The 19,091-nt window shown below is 44.3% G+C and overlaps 1 protein-coding gene across 4 annotated transcripts in view; it reads left to right on the top strand.

Moving 5' to 3' along the window:
- Nucleotides 1-261: 261 nt before the first annotated feature.
- The window catches only part of LOC110510144 (EH domain binding protein 1-like 1b), a 37,125-nt gene continuing 18,295 nt past the window's right edge, over nt 262-19,091 (top strand). For all 4 annotated transcript variants that reach the window (XM_090226557.1, XM_090226556.1, XM_036968043.2 and 1 more), the window contains exons 1-6: nt 262-1,344; nt 14,170-14,227; nt 14,357-14,452; nt 14,608-14,661; nt 14,790-14,968; nt 15,087-15,226. In XM_090226557.1, the coding sequence (XP_090082683.1) occupies nt 1,241-1,344; nt 14,170-14,227; nt 14,357-14,452; nt 14,608-14,661; nt 14,790-14,968; nt 15,087-15,226 (631 nt within the window). In that variant the 5' untranslated portion in view covers nt 262-1,240. The remainder of the gene's footprint in view (nt 1,345-14,169; nt 14,228-14,356; nt 14,453-14,607; nt 14,662-14,789; nt 14,969-15,086; nt 15,227-19,091) is intronic.

Raw genomic sequence — 19,091 nt, 5'->3', positions numbered from 1 at the left:
AAATGTACATAACTCCTAGTCATAACATGCCTTGATTTTTTTATAGTCTGTGATCGATCGTGCATCCTCTCTGTCAATGTTGTTATAAGACTATTGCAAAGAGGAAAGGAGAGGTACACAGCTGCTGTGTTCCACATGTAGGCTGTACCACACTTCTCTGTCCCCAGCTGCCTCTGTCCACCCACCCCTCCCTCTTCTCCTTCCAAAAATATACTCCACACAGCTATGGAAAATCCCTATGCATGGCTACTTCGAATACCCGTTGGGACAGGACATCTCTCTTCATGGAAAATCATGCATCATCTTATTGCCCAATGTGCGTTTGGCCCAAATTGAATCACAAACCGTTTAGATCAGTAAGGAAATTAAAGGATGTTCTTAAAATGTAAATCAAATATTAGGATAAAAGTGTCAAAATAGGCAAGAGCACTTTACAAATGGATACAATGTATACTGCAGAGAACAGTGCCAACAATAGTTTGAGTGAACAATTCAGGACAAAGTATTCATTTTGAATATACTTCAGAAAAGTTGGATAAGTGTCATCTGACTCGTTAACGGTCATCATACTGACAGTGGCATCGTACCATGGACGGAATCCAAAGTCTGAAATGTTATTGTTTACTGTTATACGGATAGGCAAAAAGATAAGAGACAGGGAATTTTGCATAGTGCCGCGTCATCAATGCTTTGCAACCGCTCCCCTTCTTTATCTGCAGCCTACAGACTCAACAAATGATACCACTTGGAGAGTTTATTGCACTGTCAGTATAACGTTGCCTAAAATGTGTTATGGTGGCTTTATCGGACAGTTTTATTTCCCTGGCTGGGCGAAGGACAGCTATTATATACCTGGATGAATTGTCGACACTGTCTTTTAACTCGGGAATGCATATTGTGGACTAGCAGTTGCATTTAGGATATTTGTTTTTCCTTATTCTGACCATGTGGAAGTGTTGAAATGCGCACGACAGTGGATTCGGTTCCGCTTATAAATACTGTATTTAATAATTACGGTAGTTCCGTGCTACATGTTTTTTTTATTCGATGCGTTTAGTTGATGGCGACAGTTTTATGTGACTCAACTCAACTTCTTCACCTGCGGCTGTTCCTTTTGAACACGGTCAGCTTGAAGACAACGGTTTTACACACCACGAACTGTCATTGAACAACCATCCCGAAAGGAGTTACAAGAGAGTGGAACTTACTTTCTAAAACTTTGTAATACCTCAACCAAATTATGACTTCGGTTTGGAAAAGATTACAACGCGTTGGCAAGAAAGCTTCAAAATTCCAGTTTGTGGCGTCTTATCAAGAACTTGTGTTGGAATGCACGAAGAAATGGTAGGTTATGTCATTTATTTAGGTTAAACGAACTAATTTTCACAACATCCTATTGACCCACGTTATCTATCTGCTCCCGTGAAGGGCGTTTCTCCTTGTAATATTTCTACTTTAATGTGAAGTTTGCGCAGCCTACCACCATGGACACTGCTTTAGGCATCCTTGTCAAGAACCTATTCCATTTATTTGATCCAAACCATAACGGACCGTATTCCATTTCCGTACTAGTGACAACAGAGTTACAGGAAGAGCGCAGAATGCTGTTAGTTCGTTGTTTCCTCTGAAACAGTAATATGAATAAGAGAAGCGCGTGAGCTGTCGTCACTAGCTACCACAACCACAAAGTCCTAATGATGGATAAACTCTGCCTGTTTCTCCAATTGTTATATTTAAAATGTTATTTTAAACCTAACATTTAACCTTAACCACATTGCTACCCTTGCCATAAATGAAGACCAATGTTTTTTTACTCTATAGGCAATTTTGTGGCTGTGAAATCGAATCGAATTGAGCCTCTACATTTCCGCGTGTATTGTAATTATAGTAGGCTATGAGCACAGGATAAACACTATTTTCACGCCACTTGATACCACCGTGACTTTTTCGTAACTAATTAGAATTTACGCAACAGTTCAGGAGAATTAACGTAGCAGGTTAGGAGGCAGAGGTTAAGGTTACGAAAATATATAGGGTTTGCAAAAATACTCTCCTAACTTGCTACGAAGATCACTTAGTATCGAAGTGGCTTGAAAACACTGTGTCCCATAGGCACAGGTCTACTGTAGATGTAATGCACACAATAGGCATCAATACTCCTACCACAAGCCTACCTCATCACTGTCAGACTGATAAATAACAGACATTACTCAGTTCACTCAGCTGACAGGGGAATCTCTATCATGATGATGATGATGATGATGCCCTGTCATGGCCAGATACTGGGAAACAGGGCAAATGTTTTCAAGAGTGATATCACGTCTAACTTAATTTGTTTCACTATGATTGGATTTGTTGGTTTTTATTTGTACTGTTAATTAGGCTATCTGTGTTGATGTCATCATACATGTCATCAATTAGGCTAGCCTTTGCCTAGTTTGATCTTAAGAGGAGAAGGGCCTCATAATTGATTCAATCAAAACAATGCTTTCTTCACTCTTAGCGAAATCCGAAAGTTACTACGTACTTATTTTCTGTCAACCATGATAAGGGAGATCTTTCAATGTGATCTTTCAAGATTGTTCAATGAGTGTCTGAGTTGCACCACAGTAGACTACACAATAATGTCATTTGTAAACAGGACTGCCAGCCATGCCATGTCCTTGCGTATTCTGTCATGTTCCAACAGAGCTATAGCATGTGCTATTGTGTACTGTACAGTAGTGTGACTATATCATTCTTTCTTAGCAGATAAGATTTGAACTTGGACTAAAACACAGACCATTTGAAATCTGACACAACGTCCCGCACATTGAACCTTGGAGTGTTGAGCCCCATCAGGGTGATGGATCAATTCAAATCACATTTTATTTGCTGCATGTGCCCGAATACAACAGGTTTAGACTCGATCATGAAATGCTTATTTATGAGCCCTTTCCCAGTAATGCAGAGTTATTATGAAAAAACAAAGGAAATATTAACACAATAAAATAACAATAACAGGCGTACCGAGTCAATGTGCAGGGGTGCAAGGTAGTTTTGTATTTGTATTTTGTATGTATTATGGTTCTGTCACGTTCTGACCTTAGTTCCTTTGTTTTGTCTTTTGTGTTAGTATGGTCAGGGTGTGAGTTGGGTGACTTGTCTATGTTAGTTTGTCTATGATTTTCTATTTCTGTGTTTGGCCTGGTATGGTTCTCAATCAGAGGCAGCTGTCAATCGTTGTCCCTGATTGAGAACCATATTTAGGTAGCCTGTTTTCCATTGTGTTTTGTGGGTGGTTGTTTCCTGTTTAGTGTTTTTGTTTCACCTTTCAGGACTGTTTGTGTGTCGTGTTTGTTGGTTTGTCTAGTGTTGCATATTTCATTAAATAATATGAACGCTTACCACGCTGCAACTTGGTCCTCTCCTTCCCTAGACGACAAGCATTACAGGTTCCCCATTAGTTAGGCAGCAGCTACTCTTCCTGGGGTTTATTATGGTTCCCCATTAGTTAGGCAGCAGCTACTCTTCCTGGGGTTTATTATGGTTCCCCATTAGTTAGGCAGCAGCTACACTTCCTGGGGTTTATTATGGTTCCCCATTAGTTAGGCAGCAGCTACTCTTCCTGGGGTCCAGCAAAATTAAGAATGTTATACAATTTTTTAAACATTACAATACATTCATTACAGAATTCACAACACTCTAAGTGCGTGCCCTCAGGCCCATACTCCACTACCACATATCTACAACACAAAATCCAATGTATACGTGTGTGTATCAGGTGTGTGTATGCATGTGTCTCTGCCTATGTTTGTGTTGCTTCACAGTGCACCTCCCATAGTCTGTTCTGGACTTGGGGACTGTGAGGAGACCTTTAGTGGCATGTGTTGTGGGGTATGCATGGGTGTCTAAGCTGTGTGCTAGTAGATTAAACAGATAGCTCGGTACTTTCAACATGTCAATACCTCTCACAAATACAAGTAATCTCTTCTCTACTTTGAGTCAGGAGAGATTGACATACATATTATTCATGTTTGCTCTCTGTGTACATCCAAGGGCCAGCTGTGCTGCCCTGTTCTGAGCCAACTGCAATTGTCCTAAGTCCCTCTTTGTGGTGCCTGACCACACGACTGAACAGTAGTCCAGGTGCGACTAAACTAGAGCCTGTAGGACCTGCCTTGTTGATAGTGCTGTTAAGAAGGTAGAGTAGCGCTTTATTATGGACAGACTTTAGTGAATGATTTGTCCCAAATACAATGCTTTTAGTTTTTGAAATAGTTTTTAAAAAATATTTAGGGCTAACTTATTCCTAACTTATTCCTGAAACTAACTGTAGCACTTTGTTAATTGTTGCAGTCATTTCAGTTGCTGTAGCAGCTGACGTGTATAGTGTTGAGTCATCCGCATACAGAGACGAACTGGCATTACTCAAAGCCAGTGGCATGTCATTAAAGCCCTTCTTACATCAGCTGATATCTGATGTAAGATTGAAAAAAAGGTAATCCAATTTCAAATCAAATGTATTTATATAGCCCTTTGTACATCAGCTGATATCTCAAAGTCATGTACAGAAACCCAGCCTAAAACCCCAAACAGCAAGCAATGCAGGTGTAGAAAAACAGTGGCTAGGAAAAACTCCCTAGAAAGGCCAAAACCTAGGAAGAAACCTAGAGAGGAACCAGGCTATGTGGGGTGGCCAGTCCTCTTCTGGCTGTGCCCGGGTGGAGATTATAACAGAACATGGCCAAGATGTTCAAATGTTCATAAATGACCAGCATGGTCAAATAATAATAATCACAGGCAGAACAGTTGAAACTGGAGCAGCAGCACAGCCAGGTGGACTGGGGACAGCAAGGAGTCATCATGCCCGGTAGTCCTGAGGCATGGTCCTAGGGCTGAGGTCCTCCGAGAGAGAGAAAGAAAGAGAGAAAGAGAGAATTAGAGAGAGCATACTTAAATTCCCAGAGGACACCGGATAGGACAGGAGAAGTACTCCAGATATAACAAACTGACCCTAGCCCCCCGACACATAAACTACTGCAGCATAAACACTGCAGGAGGGGTCAGGAGACACTGTGGCCACATCCGATGACACCCCCGGACATGGCCAAACAGGAAGGATATAACCCCACCCACTTTGCCAAAGCACAGCCCCCACACCACTAGAGGGATATCTTCAACCACCAACTTACCATCCTGAGACAAGGCCGAGTATAGCCCACAAAGATCTCCGCCACGGCACAACCCAAGGGGGGGGCGCCAATCCAGACAAGAAGATCACATCAGTGACTCAACCCACTCAAGTGACGCACACCTCCTAGGGACGGTATGAAAGAGCCCTAGTAAGCCAGTGACTCAGCCCCTGTAATAGGGTTAGAGGCAGAGAATCCCATTGGAAAGAGGAGAACCGGCCAGGCAGACAGCAAGGGCGGTTCGTTGCTCCAGAGCCTTTCCGTTCACCTTCCCACTCCTGGGCCAGACTACACTCAATCATATGACCCACTGAAGAGATGAGTCTTCAGTAAAGACTTAAAGGTTGAGACCAAGTTTGTGTCTCTCACATTGTTAGGCAGACCATTCCATAAAAATGTAGCTCTAGAGGAGAAAGCCCTGCCTCCAGCTGTTTGCTTAGAAATTCTAGGGACAATTAGGAGGCCTGCGTCTTGTGACCGTAGCGTACGTGTAGGTATGTACGACAGGACCAAATCGGAGAGATAGGTAGGAGCAAGCCCATTTAATGCTTTGTAGGTTAGCAGTATAACCCTGATATCAGCCCTTGCCATGACAGGAAGCCAGTGTAGGGAGGCTAGCACTGGAGTAATATGATACATTTTTTGGGTTCTAGTCAGGATTCTAGCAGCCATATTTAGCACTAACTGAAGTTTATTTAGGGCTTTATCCGGGTAGCCGGAAAGTAGAGCATTGCAGTAGTCTAACCTAGAAGTGACAAAAGCATGGATTAATTTTTCTGCGTCATTTTTGGACCGAAAGTTTCTGATTTTTGCAATGTTACGTAGATGGAAAAAAGCTGTCATTGAAACAGTCTTGATATGTTCTTCAAAAGAGAGATCAGGGTCCAGAGTAACGCAGAGGTCCTTCACAGTTTTATTTGAGACGACTGTACAACCATTAAGATTAATTGTCAGATTCAACAGAAGATCTCTTTGTTTCTTGGGACCTAGAACAAGCATCTCTGTTTTTTCCGAGTTTAAAAGTAGAACGTTTGCAGCCATCCACTTCCTTATGTCTGAAACACATGCTTCTAGCCAGGGCAATTTTGGGGCTTCACCATGTTTCATTGAAATGTACAGCTGTGCGTCATCCGCATAGCAGTGAAAGTTAACATTATGTTTTCGAATGACATCCCCAAGAGGTAAAATATATAGTGAAAACAATAGTGGTCCTAAAACGGAACCTTGAGGAACACCGATATTTACAGTTGATTTGTCAGAGGACAAACCATTCACAGAGACAAACTGATATCTTTCCGACAGATAAGATCTAAACCAGGCCAGAACTTGTCCGTGTAGACCAATTTGGGTTTCCAATCTCTCCAAAAGAATGTGGTGATCGATGGTATCAAAAGCAGCACTAAGGTCTAGGAGCACGAGGACAGATGCAGAGCCTCGGTCTGATGCCATTAAAAGGTAATTTACCACATTCACAAGTGCAGTCTCAGTGCTATGATGGGGTCTAAAACCAGACTGAAGCATTTCGTATACATTGTTTGTCTTCAGGAAGGCAGTGAGTTGCTGCGCAACAGCCTTTTCTACAATTTTTGAGAGGAATGGAAGATTCGATACAGGCCGATAGTTTTTTATATTTTCTGGGTCAAGGTTTGGCTTTTTCAAGAGAGGCTTTATTACTGCCACTTTTAGTGAGTTTGGTACACATCCGGTGGATAGAGAGACGTTTATTATGTTCAACATAGGAGGGCCAAGCACAGGAAGCAGCTCTTTCAGTCGTTTAGTTGGAATAGGGTCCAGTATGCAGCTTGAAGGTTTAGAGGCCATGATTATTTTCATCATTGTGTCAAGAGATATAGTACTAAAACACTTGAGTGTCTCTCTTGATCCTAGGTCCTGGCAGAGTTGTGCAGACTCAGGACAACTGAGCATTGGAGGAATACGCAGATTTAAAGAGGAGTCCGTAATTTGCTTTCTAACGATCATGATCTTTTCCTCAAAGAAGTTCATGAATTTATTACTGCTGAAGTGAAAGCCATCCTCTCTTGGGGAATGCTGCTTTTTAGTTAGCTTTGTGACAGTATTAAAAAGGAATTTCGGATTGTTCTTATTTTCCGCAATTAAGTTGGAAAAATTTGATGATCGAGCAGCAGTAAGGGCTCTTCGATACTGCACGGTACTGTCTTTCCAAGCTAGTCGGAAGACTTCCAGTTTGGTGTGGCGCCATTTCCGTTCCAATTTTCTGGAAGCTTGCTTCAGAGCTCGGGTATTTTCTGTATACCAGGGAGCTAGTATCTTATGAGAAATGTTTTTAGTTTTTAGGGGTGCAACTGCATCTAGGGTATTGCGCAAGGTTAAATTGAGTTCCTCAGTTAGGTAGTTAACGGATTTTTGGCCTCTGGCGTCCTTGGGTAGACAGAGGGAGTCTGGAAGGACATCAAGGAATCTTTGTATTGTCTGTGAATTTATATTGTCTGTTGCCCGGCCTGCACCCTATTTCATTGTGGAGCTAGAGGAGTTAGAACCTATGTTCTATGTTGGTAGATGAGATGAGAGCACCCCTCCAGCTAGGATGGAGTCCATCACTCCTCAGCAGGTCAGGCTTGGTCCTGTTTGTGGGTGAGTCCCAGAAAGAGGGCCAATTATCTACAAATTCTATCTTTTGGGAGGGGCAGAAAACAGTTTTCAACCAGCGATTGAGTTGTCAGACTCTGCTGTAGAGCTCATCACTCCCCCTAACTGAGAGGGGGCCAGAGACAATTACTCGATGCCGACACATCTTTCTAGCTGATTTACACGCTGAAGCTATGTTGCGCTTGGTGATCTCTGACTGTTTCATCTTAACATCGTTGGTGCCGACGTGGGTAACAATATTTCTATACTCTCTACACTCGCCAGTTTTAGCTTTAGCCAGCACCATCTTCAGATTAGCCTTAACGTCAGTAGCCCTGCCCCCTGGTAAACAGTGTATGATCGCTGGATGATTCGTTTTAAGTCTAATACTGCGGGTAATGGAGTCGCCAATGACTAGAGTTTTCAATTTGTCAGAGCTAATGGTGGGAAGCTTCGGCGTCTCAGACCCCGTAACGGGAGGAATAGAGACAAGAGAAGGCTCGGCCTCTGACTCCAACTTGTTGCTTAATGGGGAAAACCGGTTGAAAGTTTCTGTCAGCTGAATGAGCGACACCGGTTGAGCATTCCTACAGCATTTCCCTCCAGAAACCGTGAGAAAGTTGTCCGGCTGCGGGGACTGTGCGAGGGGATTTATACTAACGTTACTATCTGTACTTACTGGTGGCACAGACGCTGTTTCATCCTTTCCTACACTGAAATTACCCTTGCCTAACGATTGCGTCTGAAGCTGGGCTTGTAGCACAGCTATCCTCGCCGTAAGGCGATCGTTCTCATGTATATTATGAGTACAGCGACTGCAATTAGAAGGCATCATGTTAATGTTACTACTTAGCTTCGGCTGTTGGAGGTCCTGACGAACCATGTCCAGATAAAGCATCCGGAGTGAAAAAGTTGAATGGAAAAAAAAAAGTTGAGGGAAAAACCAAAAATATAAACGGTAATTAAAAAGTAAAAACCGTAAAGTTGTCAGGTAGCAAAGTAAGGTTGGCAACAAAACGCACAGCAAACAAGTCTGCAAGTTGTGACCGGAAATGGCGTGAAAACAAAACGTGGTAAAATACCTGCATACCGTGCATAAGCCGTGCATGGGCCTAGACAGTTGCCCTGGGGAATGCCTGATTCTTCCTTGATTATGTTGGAGAGGCTTCCATTAAAGAATACCCTCTGTGTTCTGTTAGACTGGTACCTCTTTATCCACAATATAGCAGGGGGTGTAAAGCCATAACACATACATTTTTCCAGCAGCACACTATTATCGATAATGTCAAAAGCCGCACTGAAGTCTAACAAAACAGCCCCCACAATATTTTTATCATCGATTTCTCCCAGCCAACCATCAGTCATTTGTGTAAGTGCTGTGCGTGTTGAATGTCCTTCCTTATAAGCGTAAAAGTAAAGGGTAAAAGTGACTAGGCAATCATGATATACACTGCTCAAAAAAATAAAGGGAACACTTAAACAACACAATGTAACTCCAAGTCAATCACACTTCTGTGAAATTAAACTGTCCACTTAGGAAGCAACACTGATTGACAAAAAATGTCACATGCTGTTGTGCAAATGGAATAGACAACAGGTGGAAATTATAGGCAATTAGCAAGACACCCCCAATAAAGGAGTGGTTCTGCAGGTGGTGACCACAGACCACTTCTCAGTTCCTATGCTTCCTGGCTGATGTTTTGGTCACTTTTGAATGCTGGCGGTGCTTTTACTCTAGTGGTAGCATGAGACGGAGTCTTCAACCCACACAAGTGGCTCAGGTAGTGCAGCTCATCCAGGATGGCACATCAATGCGAGCTGTGGCAAGAAGGTTTGCTGTGTCTGTCAGCGTAGTGTCCAGAGCATGGAGGCGCTACCAGGAGACAAGCCAGTACATCAGGAGACATGGAGGAGGCAGTAGGAGGGCAACAACCCAGCAGCAGGACCGCTACCTCCGCCTTTGTGCAAGGAGGAGCAGGAGGAGCACTGCCAGAACCCTGCAAAATTACCTCCAGCAGGCCACAAATGTGCATGTGTCTGCTCAAACGGTCAGAAACAGACTCCATGAGGGTGGTATGAGGGCCCGACGTCCACAGGTGGGGGTTGTGCTTACAGCCCAACACCGTGCAGGACGTTTGGCATTTGCCAGAGAACACCAAGATTGGCAAATTCGCCACTGGCGCCCTATGCTCTTCACAGACGAAAGCAGGTTCACACTGAGCACGTGACAGACGTGACAGTCTGGAGACGCCGTGGAGAACGTTCTGCTGCCTACAACATCCTCCAGCATGACCGGTTTGGCGGTGGGTCAGTCATGGTGTGGGGGGGCATTTCTTTGGGGGGCCGCACAGCCCTCCATGTGCTCGCCAGACGTAGCCTGACTGCCATTAGGTACCGAGATGAGATCCTCAGACCCCTTGTGAGACCATATGCTGGTGCGGTTGGCCCTGGGTTCCTCCTAATGCAAGACAATGCTAGACCTCATGTGGCTGGAGTGTGTCAGCAGTTCCTGCAAGAGGAAGGCATTGATGCTATGGACTGGCCTGCCCATTCCCCAGACCTGAATCCAATTGAGCACATCTGGGACATCATGTCTCGCTCCATCCACCAACGCCACGTTGCACCACAGACTGTCCAGGAGTTGGCGGATGCTTTAGTTCAGGTCTGGGAGGAGATCCCTCAGGAGACCATCCGCCACCTCATCAGGAGCATGCCCAGGCGTTGTAGGGAGGTCATACAGGCACGTGGAGGCCACACAGACTACTGAGCCTCATTGCCTCATTTTGACTTGTTTTAAGGACATTACATCAAAGTTGGATCAGCCTGTAGTGTGGTTTTCCACTTTAATTTTGAGTGTGACTCCAAATCCAGACCTCCATGGCTTGATAAATTTGATTTCCATTGATAATTTTTGTGTGATTTTATTGTCAGCACATTCAACTATGTAAAGAAAAAAGTATTTAATAAGAATATTTCATTCATTCAGATCTAGGATGTGTTATTTTAGTGTTCCCTTTAGTGTTCCCTTTTTTGAGCAGTGTATAATAAAAAGAGTAGCAGCAGAGTATGTGAAGAGTGTGAAAGTGTGTCGATGTGTGTGTGTGTGTGTATATGTGTGTGTTGGAGTGTCAGTTTAGTATGTGTGTATTGGAATTTCAGTGTAGTACAGTTGAAGTTGGAAGTTTACATACACCTTAGCCAAATACATTTAAACTCAGTTTTTCACAATTCCTGACATTCAAACCTAGTAAGAATTCCCTGTCTTAGGTCAGTTAGGATCACCACTTTATTTTAAGAATGTGAAATGTCAGAATAATAGCAGAGAGAATGATTTATTTAAGCTTTTATTTCTTTCATCACATTCCCAGTGGGTCAGAAGTTTACACTCAGCTACTATTTGATAGCATTGCCTTCAAATTGTTTAACTTGGGTCAAAAGTTTCAGGTAGCCTTCCACAATAAGTTGGTGAATTTTGGCCCATTCCTCCTGACAAAGCTGGTGTAACTGAGTTAGGTTTGTAGGCCTCCTTGCTCACACACACTTTTTCAGTTCTGCCCACAAATTCCAGGTTTGTCGATATAGTTCTCGTTTTACTGTGGATACAGATACTTTTGTACCTATTTCCTCCAGCATCTTCACAAGGTCCTGTTGTTCTGGGATTGATTTGCACTTTTCGCACCAAAGTACGTTCATCTCTAGGAGACAGAACGCGTCTCCTTCCTGAGCAGTATGATGGAGTGGTCCCATGGTGTTTATACTTGCGTACTATTGTTTGTACAGATGAACGTGGTACCTTCAGGCGTTTGGAAATTGCTCCCAAGGATGAACCAGACTTGTGAAGGTCTACAATTTTTTTCTGAGGTCTGGGCTGATTTCTTTTGATTTTCCCATGATTTCAAGCAAAGAGGCACTGAGTTTGAAGGTAGGCCTTGAAATACATCCACAGGTGCACCTCCAATTGACTCAAATTATGTAAAATAGCCTATCAGAAGCTTCTAAAGCGTGACATAATTTTCTGGAATTTTCCAAGCTGTTTAATGGCACAGTCAAGTTAGTGTATGTAAACTTCTGACCCATTGGAATTGTGATACAGTGAATTATAAATGCAATAATCTGTCTGTTAACAATTGTTGGAAAAATTACTTGGGTCATGCACAAAGTAGATGTCCTAACCGACTTCCCAAAACTATAGTTTGTCAACAAGAAATTTGTGGAGTGGTTGAAAAATGAGTTTTAATGACTCCAACTTAAGTGTATGTAAATCTCCGACCAGTGAGTGTATGGGTAGAGTCCAGTGAGTGTTCATAGAGCCAGTGCAAGAATATCAGTGAGAAAGAAAAGGGTGTCAATGTAAATTGTGCAGGTGGCCATTTGATGAACTGTTCAGCAGTCTTATGGCTTGGCGCTCAGGTACTGCTTGTAGTCCATTACTTGGGTGGCTGGAGTCTTTGACAATTTTTAGGGCCTTCCTCTGACTCCGCCTGGTATAAAGGTCCTGGATGGCAAGGAGTTCGGCCCCAGTGATGTCCTGGGCCGTACATACTACCCCCTTGCGGTCAGATGCCAAGCAGTTGCCATACAAAACGTTGATGCAGAAAGTCGAGATGCTCTCAATGGTGAAGCTGTCAAAGCCACGGGAAGTAGGGATGCTGAGGGATGCAGCACCCCCTGAAAAATCAGAATAATTACAAAATATTTAAAGAAACATTTTTGAATATAAAAAAAGTGCCCTGGGCCTTTAATAGTCCTGTATTAGCGGGCCGGTATAGCCGTCTGCAGCGCGAGGATATAAGTGACCATGAGGATTTTGAGGATCTGAGTGACCATGACAAATATCTTCAGCCTTCTGAAAAGGCATTGTTGTGCCTTTACAACTGTGTTGGTGTGTTTGGACCATGATATATCCTGAGTGATGTGAACACAGAAGAACTTGAAGCTCTCCAGTTGAACTGGGTATCACTTATAATAACAGAAACATGAAGAGTGATCACACTTTCCATCTCATGTTTAGTAATAAGCTGTTCTAACATGAGAACCAATGAGGGGGAGTTTTTTGTTGTTGAGAAAGCCTTACTACTGGTTGCAGCTGTCAGGGTCAAAGTCTTCAGTCTCAATAAATGATCAGTCTTGCCTCTGGTTGAGTTTATGACAGCTGGAGCATGACACAGCGGCCTGATTTTGGTGTGAGTCATATTGGCCTCTGGTAACTCAGGAAGGAGTATGGGTGTGCTTTCTCCTGTTGTAATGGGTTTGCCTGTCCCAGTATGTCAGTCTATTTCTGTGCCCTATGATACTACAATGTTTTATAAACAACCCCCAACCCCCTGCGCTGTTGCTCTAACAATCCGAGACAGAACTGAGTGTTCCCCTGCTTTCTATGTTCTCCTAAACAGGCTGTATTAGCTCAATGACTCTCTATGTCAGTAAGGAGTCCCCTGCACTAGAGGAACTTCAATTCACTTTAGATAGATCCTACAATAGTAATATATTAAACAGGGCCTGCGTTTCACGTGCATTACAATTTGATTGAGCAATATGAGTCCTTCCTCTTGTGAGGTACCCCGCCCCCAGAGGCCTCAAGAAAGCAGTGCCATTGGCCTTAATGCAGCCTCCTTCCATTATTCCTGTGTTGCAGAAGCCCGAGCTTCTCCATCTAACAAACACAAGAGGCAAACCAAGGGTTGGAAACTTCTCCCAGTCAGTGGAGACCGAGCAACACTTGTATAATATTACACATTGAGGACCAATAGAATAGCAATACATCTGACAAACAGTCAAACATTTGTGTAGGCCTATGACATATTTCATGAATGCATTATGTCATGTAAAATAGATTCCGAGATTTACTTTAGACAGACACACACACAGGCACACACACAGACACACACACAGACACACACACAGACACAGACACACACACACACACACACACACACACACACACACACACACACACACACACACACACACACACACACACACACACATGTTGTGTCTCTTCCAGCCTTTGGGTTGTGTGTATTGGGTTCCAGCTGATTGTCTGCTATCCACCCTCTTCGTCATCTGTTGTGGAATAGAACATCTGTTAGGGCACGATTCCCTTGCGTTGTTCAGTTTGTGTAAAACAAACTGTTTCTTTGGAGTTAAACCACCAGGGATGACACTGACTGGGGAAGCAGTCCCGTTCTTCTCAGAAAATTGTTTCATAACAAATAACAGAGAACTTGTGTGTTGATGTTTGTATTAGTGTTTTTGTGGAAATTATTACATTGAAACGGCATAGAAGATAACTTATGCTGAATTATGTAAGGACTAAAATAATCTACAAAACAATTTATTGCATTTCTCACTGTTTCTTGTCTCGTTGTCCCTTTTTGTTTGATTTTAGGCAACCAGATAAAGTCAGGGTGGTTTGGACCAGAAGAAATAGGCGTATGTGCTCTAAGGTAAATACTCACCCAGTTTTACTTACCTCAAGTCAGCACATCTCTTATCCCACCAGGATGGCAGGGATGCATTTCCATCATTTGTCTCATGTTTTGATGTAGTCTTGTTGTCTTGATCTCTCTCTTTAGCTTCATGGATGGCAGCCGGGCATCAAGAACCCCTACAGGGGGATGGTGGTTTGGCCCGTACCTGAAAACGTGGATATCTCCCTCACACTCTTCAGGGTAAATATCATCCCATGGGTATTCATGAGTACACTGCACCATAGATATTTGCTTCTTTGATAAACAATCTTTAGACATTTCTAATGTAAATTGACAACGTACAACAACATGTGTCCTTTTCCCCTGTCATTTCCATCTCTGTACTTACCCACTAGGATCCCCATTCTGATGTGTTTGAAGACAAAGACTGGACATTTGTCATTGAGAGTGTGAGTGTACTTTCTTCCTCCATCTAATACAATATCTCATAGCATTGAAATATAGAAGTTCTTTAAAGATCATCTAATGGTACCACTAAAGCCCACTCATGAATGTATCCCTGCTGCTTGCCTTGCAGGAGACAAAGGGTCAACGTAAGGTCTTGGCTGCAGTGGACGTGAACATGAAGAAGTTTGCCAGTGCCACTCCCACTCAGCAAGACCTGACATTGAAGCTGAAGCCCCTGTCTGTCAAGGTGCTGGAGGCCACTCTGAAGCTCTCCCTGTCCTGTGTGTTTCTCAGAGAGGGGAAAGCCACGTGAGTCCATCCCATAATATCCCACTAATGATAGATTCATAATTACCACTACAGTAATAACATCAGTAATGACTTCATTATGTATTTTAGATGACAATGCTGTGTTACTCTCCCACAGGGACGAAGACATGCAGAGCCTGGCCAGTCTGATGAGTGTCAAACCCACAGACATCGGTAACCTTGACGACTTCAACGAGAGTGATGAGGAGGAAGACAGGAGGTCTAGTGCTGGAGCTAGCATTAGCAAAGCTGCCGCAGGTACTGTACACTTCAATTATACACTCATACATACATTGTCAGATAAAACCTTACCTTCTTTGATGCTTTCTGTTGTTCATCTCTCTATTTGATGCTTTCCTTTCTCTCCAATAAATAATGGCATCCCCACTCTATCGCTTCATTTTTTTAAAGTCTATCTCCTGTCCCTTCTTTTTAATTCTCATTGTTTTCTTTCACCACTTTCTCTGCCAGCTCCTCTCCCTCCTGCTTGCCCGGTGCCTCCCCCGGGAAGGAGGCCTGCACCTCTAAAGAAACCCCCTGGCATAGGTACCCTGCCTCTCTTCCCCTTGTTCTGTTCTTCATCTTGTTCTGGCCTAGAGCTGATGGATGCACCAGTTCCATTAGTTCCACCAGTTCCATCAGTTCTATCAGTTCCATCATTTCCCCCAGTTCCATCAGTTCCATCATTTCCCCCAGTTCCATCAGTTCCATCAGTTCCCCCAGTTCCATCAGTTCTACCAGTTCCACCAGTTCCCCCAGTTCCATCAGTTCCATTAGTTCCCCCAGTTCCATCATTTCCCCCAGTTCCCCCAGTTCCATCAGTGCCATTAGTTCCACCAGTTCTACCAGTTCCATCAATTCCATCAGTTCCACCAGTTCCAACAATTCCATCAGTTCCACCAGTTCCATCAGTTCCATTAGTTCCATCAGTTCCACCAGTTCCATCAATTCCATCAGTTCCACCAGTTCCATCAGTTCCACCAGTTGCACCAGTTCCCCCAGTTCCATCAGTTCCATTAGTTCCACCAGTTCCACCAGTTCCACCAGTTCCACCAGTTCCATCAGTTCCACCAGTTGCACCAGTTCCCCCAGTTCCACCAGTTCCATTAGTTCCCCCAGTTCCACCAGTTCCATTAGTTCCCCCAGTTCCATCAGTTCCACCAGTTGCACCAGTTCCCCCAGTTCCATCAGTTCCATTAGTTCCATCAGTTCCATCAGTTCCACCAGTTCCACCAGTTCCATCCGTTCCACCAGTTCCACCAGTTCCATTAGTTCCCCCAGTTCCACAAGTTCCATTAGTTCCCCCAGTTCCATCAGTTCCACCAGTTCCATCAATTCCATCAGTTCCACCAGTTCCACCAGTTCCATTAGTTCCCCCAGTTCCACCAGTTCCATTAGTTCCCCCAGTTCCATCAGTTCCAACAGTTCCCCCAGTTCCATTAGTTCCACCAGTTCCATCAGTTCCACCAGTTCCCCCAGTTCCACCAGTTCCCCCAGTTCAATTAGTTCCATCAGTCGAGCCAGTTCCATCAGTTCCCTCAGTTCCACCAGTTCCCTCAGTTCCCTCAGTTCCACCAGTTCCATCAGTTCCCTCAGTTCCATCAGTTCCCTCAGTTCCACCAGTTCCATCAGTTCCTTCAGTTCCCTTAGTTCCACCAGTTCCCCCAGTTCCATTAGTTCCATCAGTTGAGCCAGTTCCATCAGTTCCCTCAGTTCCAACAGTTCCATCAGTTCCCTCAGTTCCATCAGTTCCCTCAGTTCCACCAGTTCCATCAGTTCCCTCAGTTCCCTCAGTTCCACCAGTTCCCCCAGTTCCATTAGTTCCATCAGTTGAGCCAGTTCCATCAGTTCCATCAGTTCCCTCAGTTCCACCAGTTCCATCAGTTCCCTCAGTTCCATCAGTTCCCTCAGTTCCCTCAGTTCCACCAGTTCCATCAGTTCCCTCAGTTCCACCAGTTCTACCAGTTCTACCAGTTCCATCAGTTCCACCAGTTCCATCAGTTCTATCAGCCTCTGTGCCATTAGTGTCCCTAGGAGCCCCAGTTCCCTCAGTGCCAGTCTTTACCCACTATCAACCACTGCTCAAAATCTTCCGTCCCAGCTGCGGCTCAGGTACCTCCAGCCAGGCAGATAGACTGAATGATGCTGCCTTAACAAGTGATTACTGAAGCTTCACTTCTTTCTCAATCTGCATGATGGTACTCCCTGATTTACCTATGAATTGCTTTGAATTATTTTCAACATAAGTATCACCCAGCAAGAGCATGCTGTAGGTTTGTCTGGCCTGTCTAATGAGAGTGATTTTGAGCAACATGGAAATGATTAGTAGCATCAACCAGGGGCACTTTTGAACCTGTTTGCTTTCGTTTAAGACTTCCAGTGTTACTGTAAGATAACAGAAATGTTCTCTGCAGTATTAACAGGAAATTGTGGTTTAGAAAAAGTAAAAGTAACATCAGTGCACGTTTTAAGGCATCCCTCTTTCCACCAGGTCATCGCTCTCACTCATTGGTTTCTGCTATTTATCTTCCTTCTTTCGACTAGGTCATCGCTCTCACTCATTGGTTTCTGCTATTTATCTTCCCTCTTTCCAGCAGGTCATCGCTCTCACTCATTGGTTTCTGCTATTTCTCTTCCCTCTTTCCACCAGGTCATCGCTCTCACTCATTGGTTTCTGCTATTTATCTTCCCTCTTTTCCCTTTCCTTTCCTTGTTGCTGCTAGTACCTGGGTCTTTTCTCAGTAGTCTCCCAGGGGCTCTGAGTGGCCCTGCAGTGGACTTGAAGCCTCGGGGTGTTACCATCTCTCAACCCCCCTCCGACCCACAGAGAGGTACCAGACACATGGCAGTTCATAGGTCAAAGGCCACCTACTTTATCACATTAGCCATTATATGTCTTTAAGTTTGACTCATAGAGGTTTGAGTGTCTCATGCTGTACTTTTTCTTACACTATCATATTTCAGTCCTCTCCTGTCCTTTATGACTGATGCCCACCCCCCCACCCCCCTCTTCCTCTACAGCAGATCGCTCAAATGTCTTCAGACCTCAGATTGTATCAACTTATCAGCGTCCCTCCTCCCCCTCTATCTTTTCCGCTGCTGCTTCTCCTCAAGATAAAAACCCTTTTACTGCCCTATCCCAGCCAGACCCACCGCTCCCGAAACCCCAGCTCCCAAACCCTGAGCCAGGTAGCCAAAGCTGATAACTTTGTGTTACTTCTGTAGTTATACTGTAGCTTGTGTAGCTTGTTTCTCTTCGGTTGTATTATATTGGAGCGTGAGACAAGCTGACTTGCTGCTATGTCTTCACTCTTAATTCTGGTTGCTGAACTAATTATATCATTTTTCTCTTCTCCCTTCCTTTGTTTACCTACAATCTTTGACTTACAATTCTGTTTCTCTTTCTCTCTCTCGCTCTCCCTCTTTCTCGCTCTCCCTCTTTCTCGCTCCCTCTTTCTCGCTCCCTCTCTCTCTCTCTCTCTCGCTCTCGCTCTCTCTCTCTCTCGCTCTCTCTCTCTCTCTCTCTCTCTCTCTCTCATCCCACCCCTACTCTCTCTCTGTCGATCCCCTTCATCACCTCTCTTCTCTCAGTCCGGCAGAGGGAGTGGGGGAGGCCAAGGCCTGTGTCAGGCCCCTCTGGCCTGTCCCCCTCCTATTTCTGTCCCTCTCCCAGAGATGCCATGGCCCCTGTCCCCCCTGTACCCCTGTTGACTAGCCTAGACCTGGATGCCCTGTGTAACCCTCACTCTCCTCCCCTTTCCATCCCCTTCCCTAAGTCCTCACCTCCTGTCAAATGTCTTTTCTCTCACAACCCTCCAACTCCTCACCCTAACACCCACCATAAACTTGCCCTAGTTGTTGCCCCTCTCTCTCACCCTCTACCCAAGCCTGTCCCTCTGCTTCCTGCTACTGTCCCTGCCTCAGCTGTTCTCACTGCCTCCCAGTCAGGTACTGAACTAACAGGTCTCACAGCATGAAAACCATTAGGACATGGGAGGGCAACTAGCTCCAAGACGTCAGCCTAGTTTCATCAATAAAACCATTCTGGACAGTTTGTCCCTTGCCCGACACTACCTGTTGGCAAAGCACTGAGACAACCACAGTATTCCACGGCCAAATGTAG

Source organism: Oncorhynchus mykiss, chromosome 29 (genome assembly GCF_057628025.1).
Source record: "Oncorhynchus mykiss isolate SJ-2025 chromosome 29, ASM5762802v1, whole genome shotgun sequence".
Lineage (NCBI taxonomy): Eukaryota > Metazoa > Chordata > Actinopteri > Salmoniformes > Salmonidae > Oncorhynchus > Oncorhynchus mykiss.
This window is presented reverse-complemented; position numbering and strand designations above follow the sequence as displayed.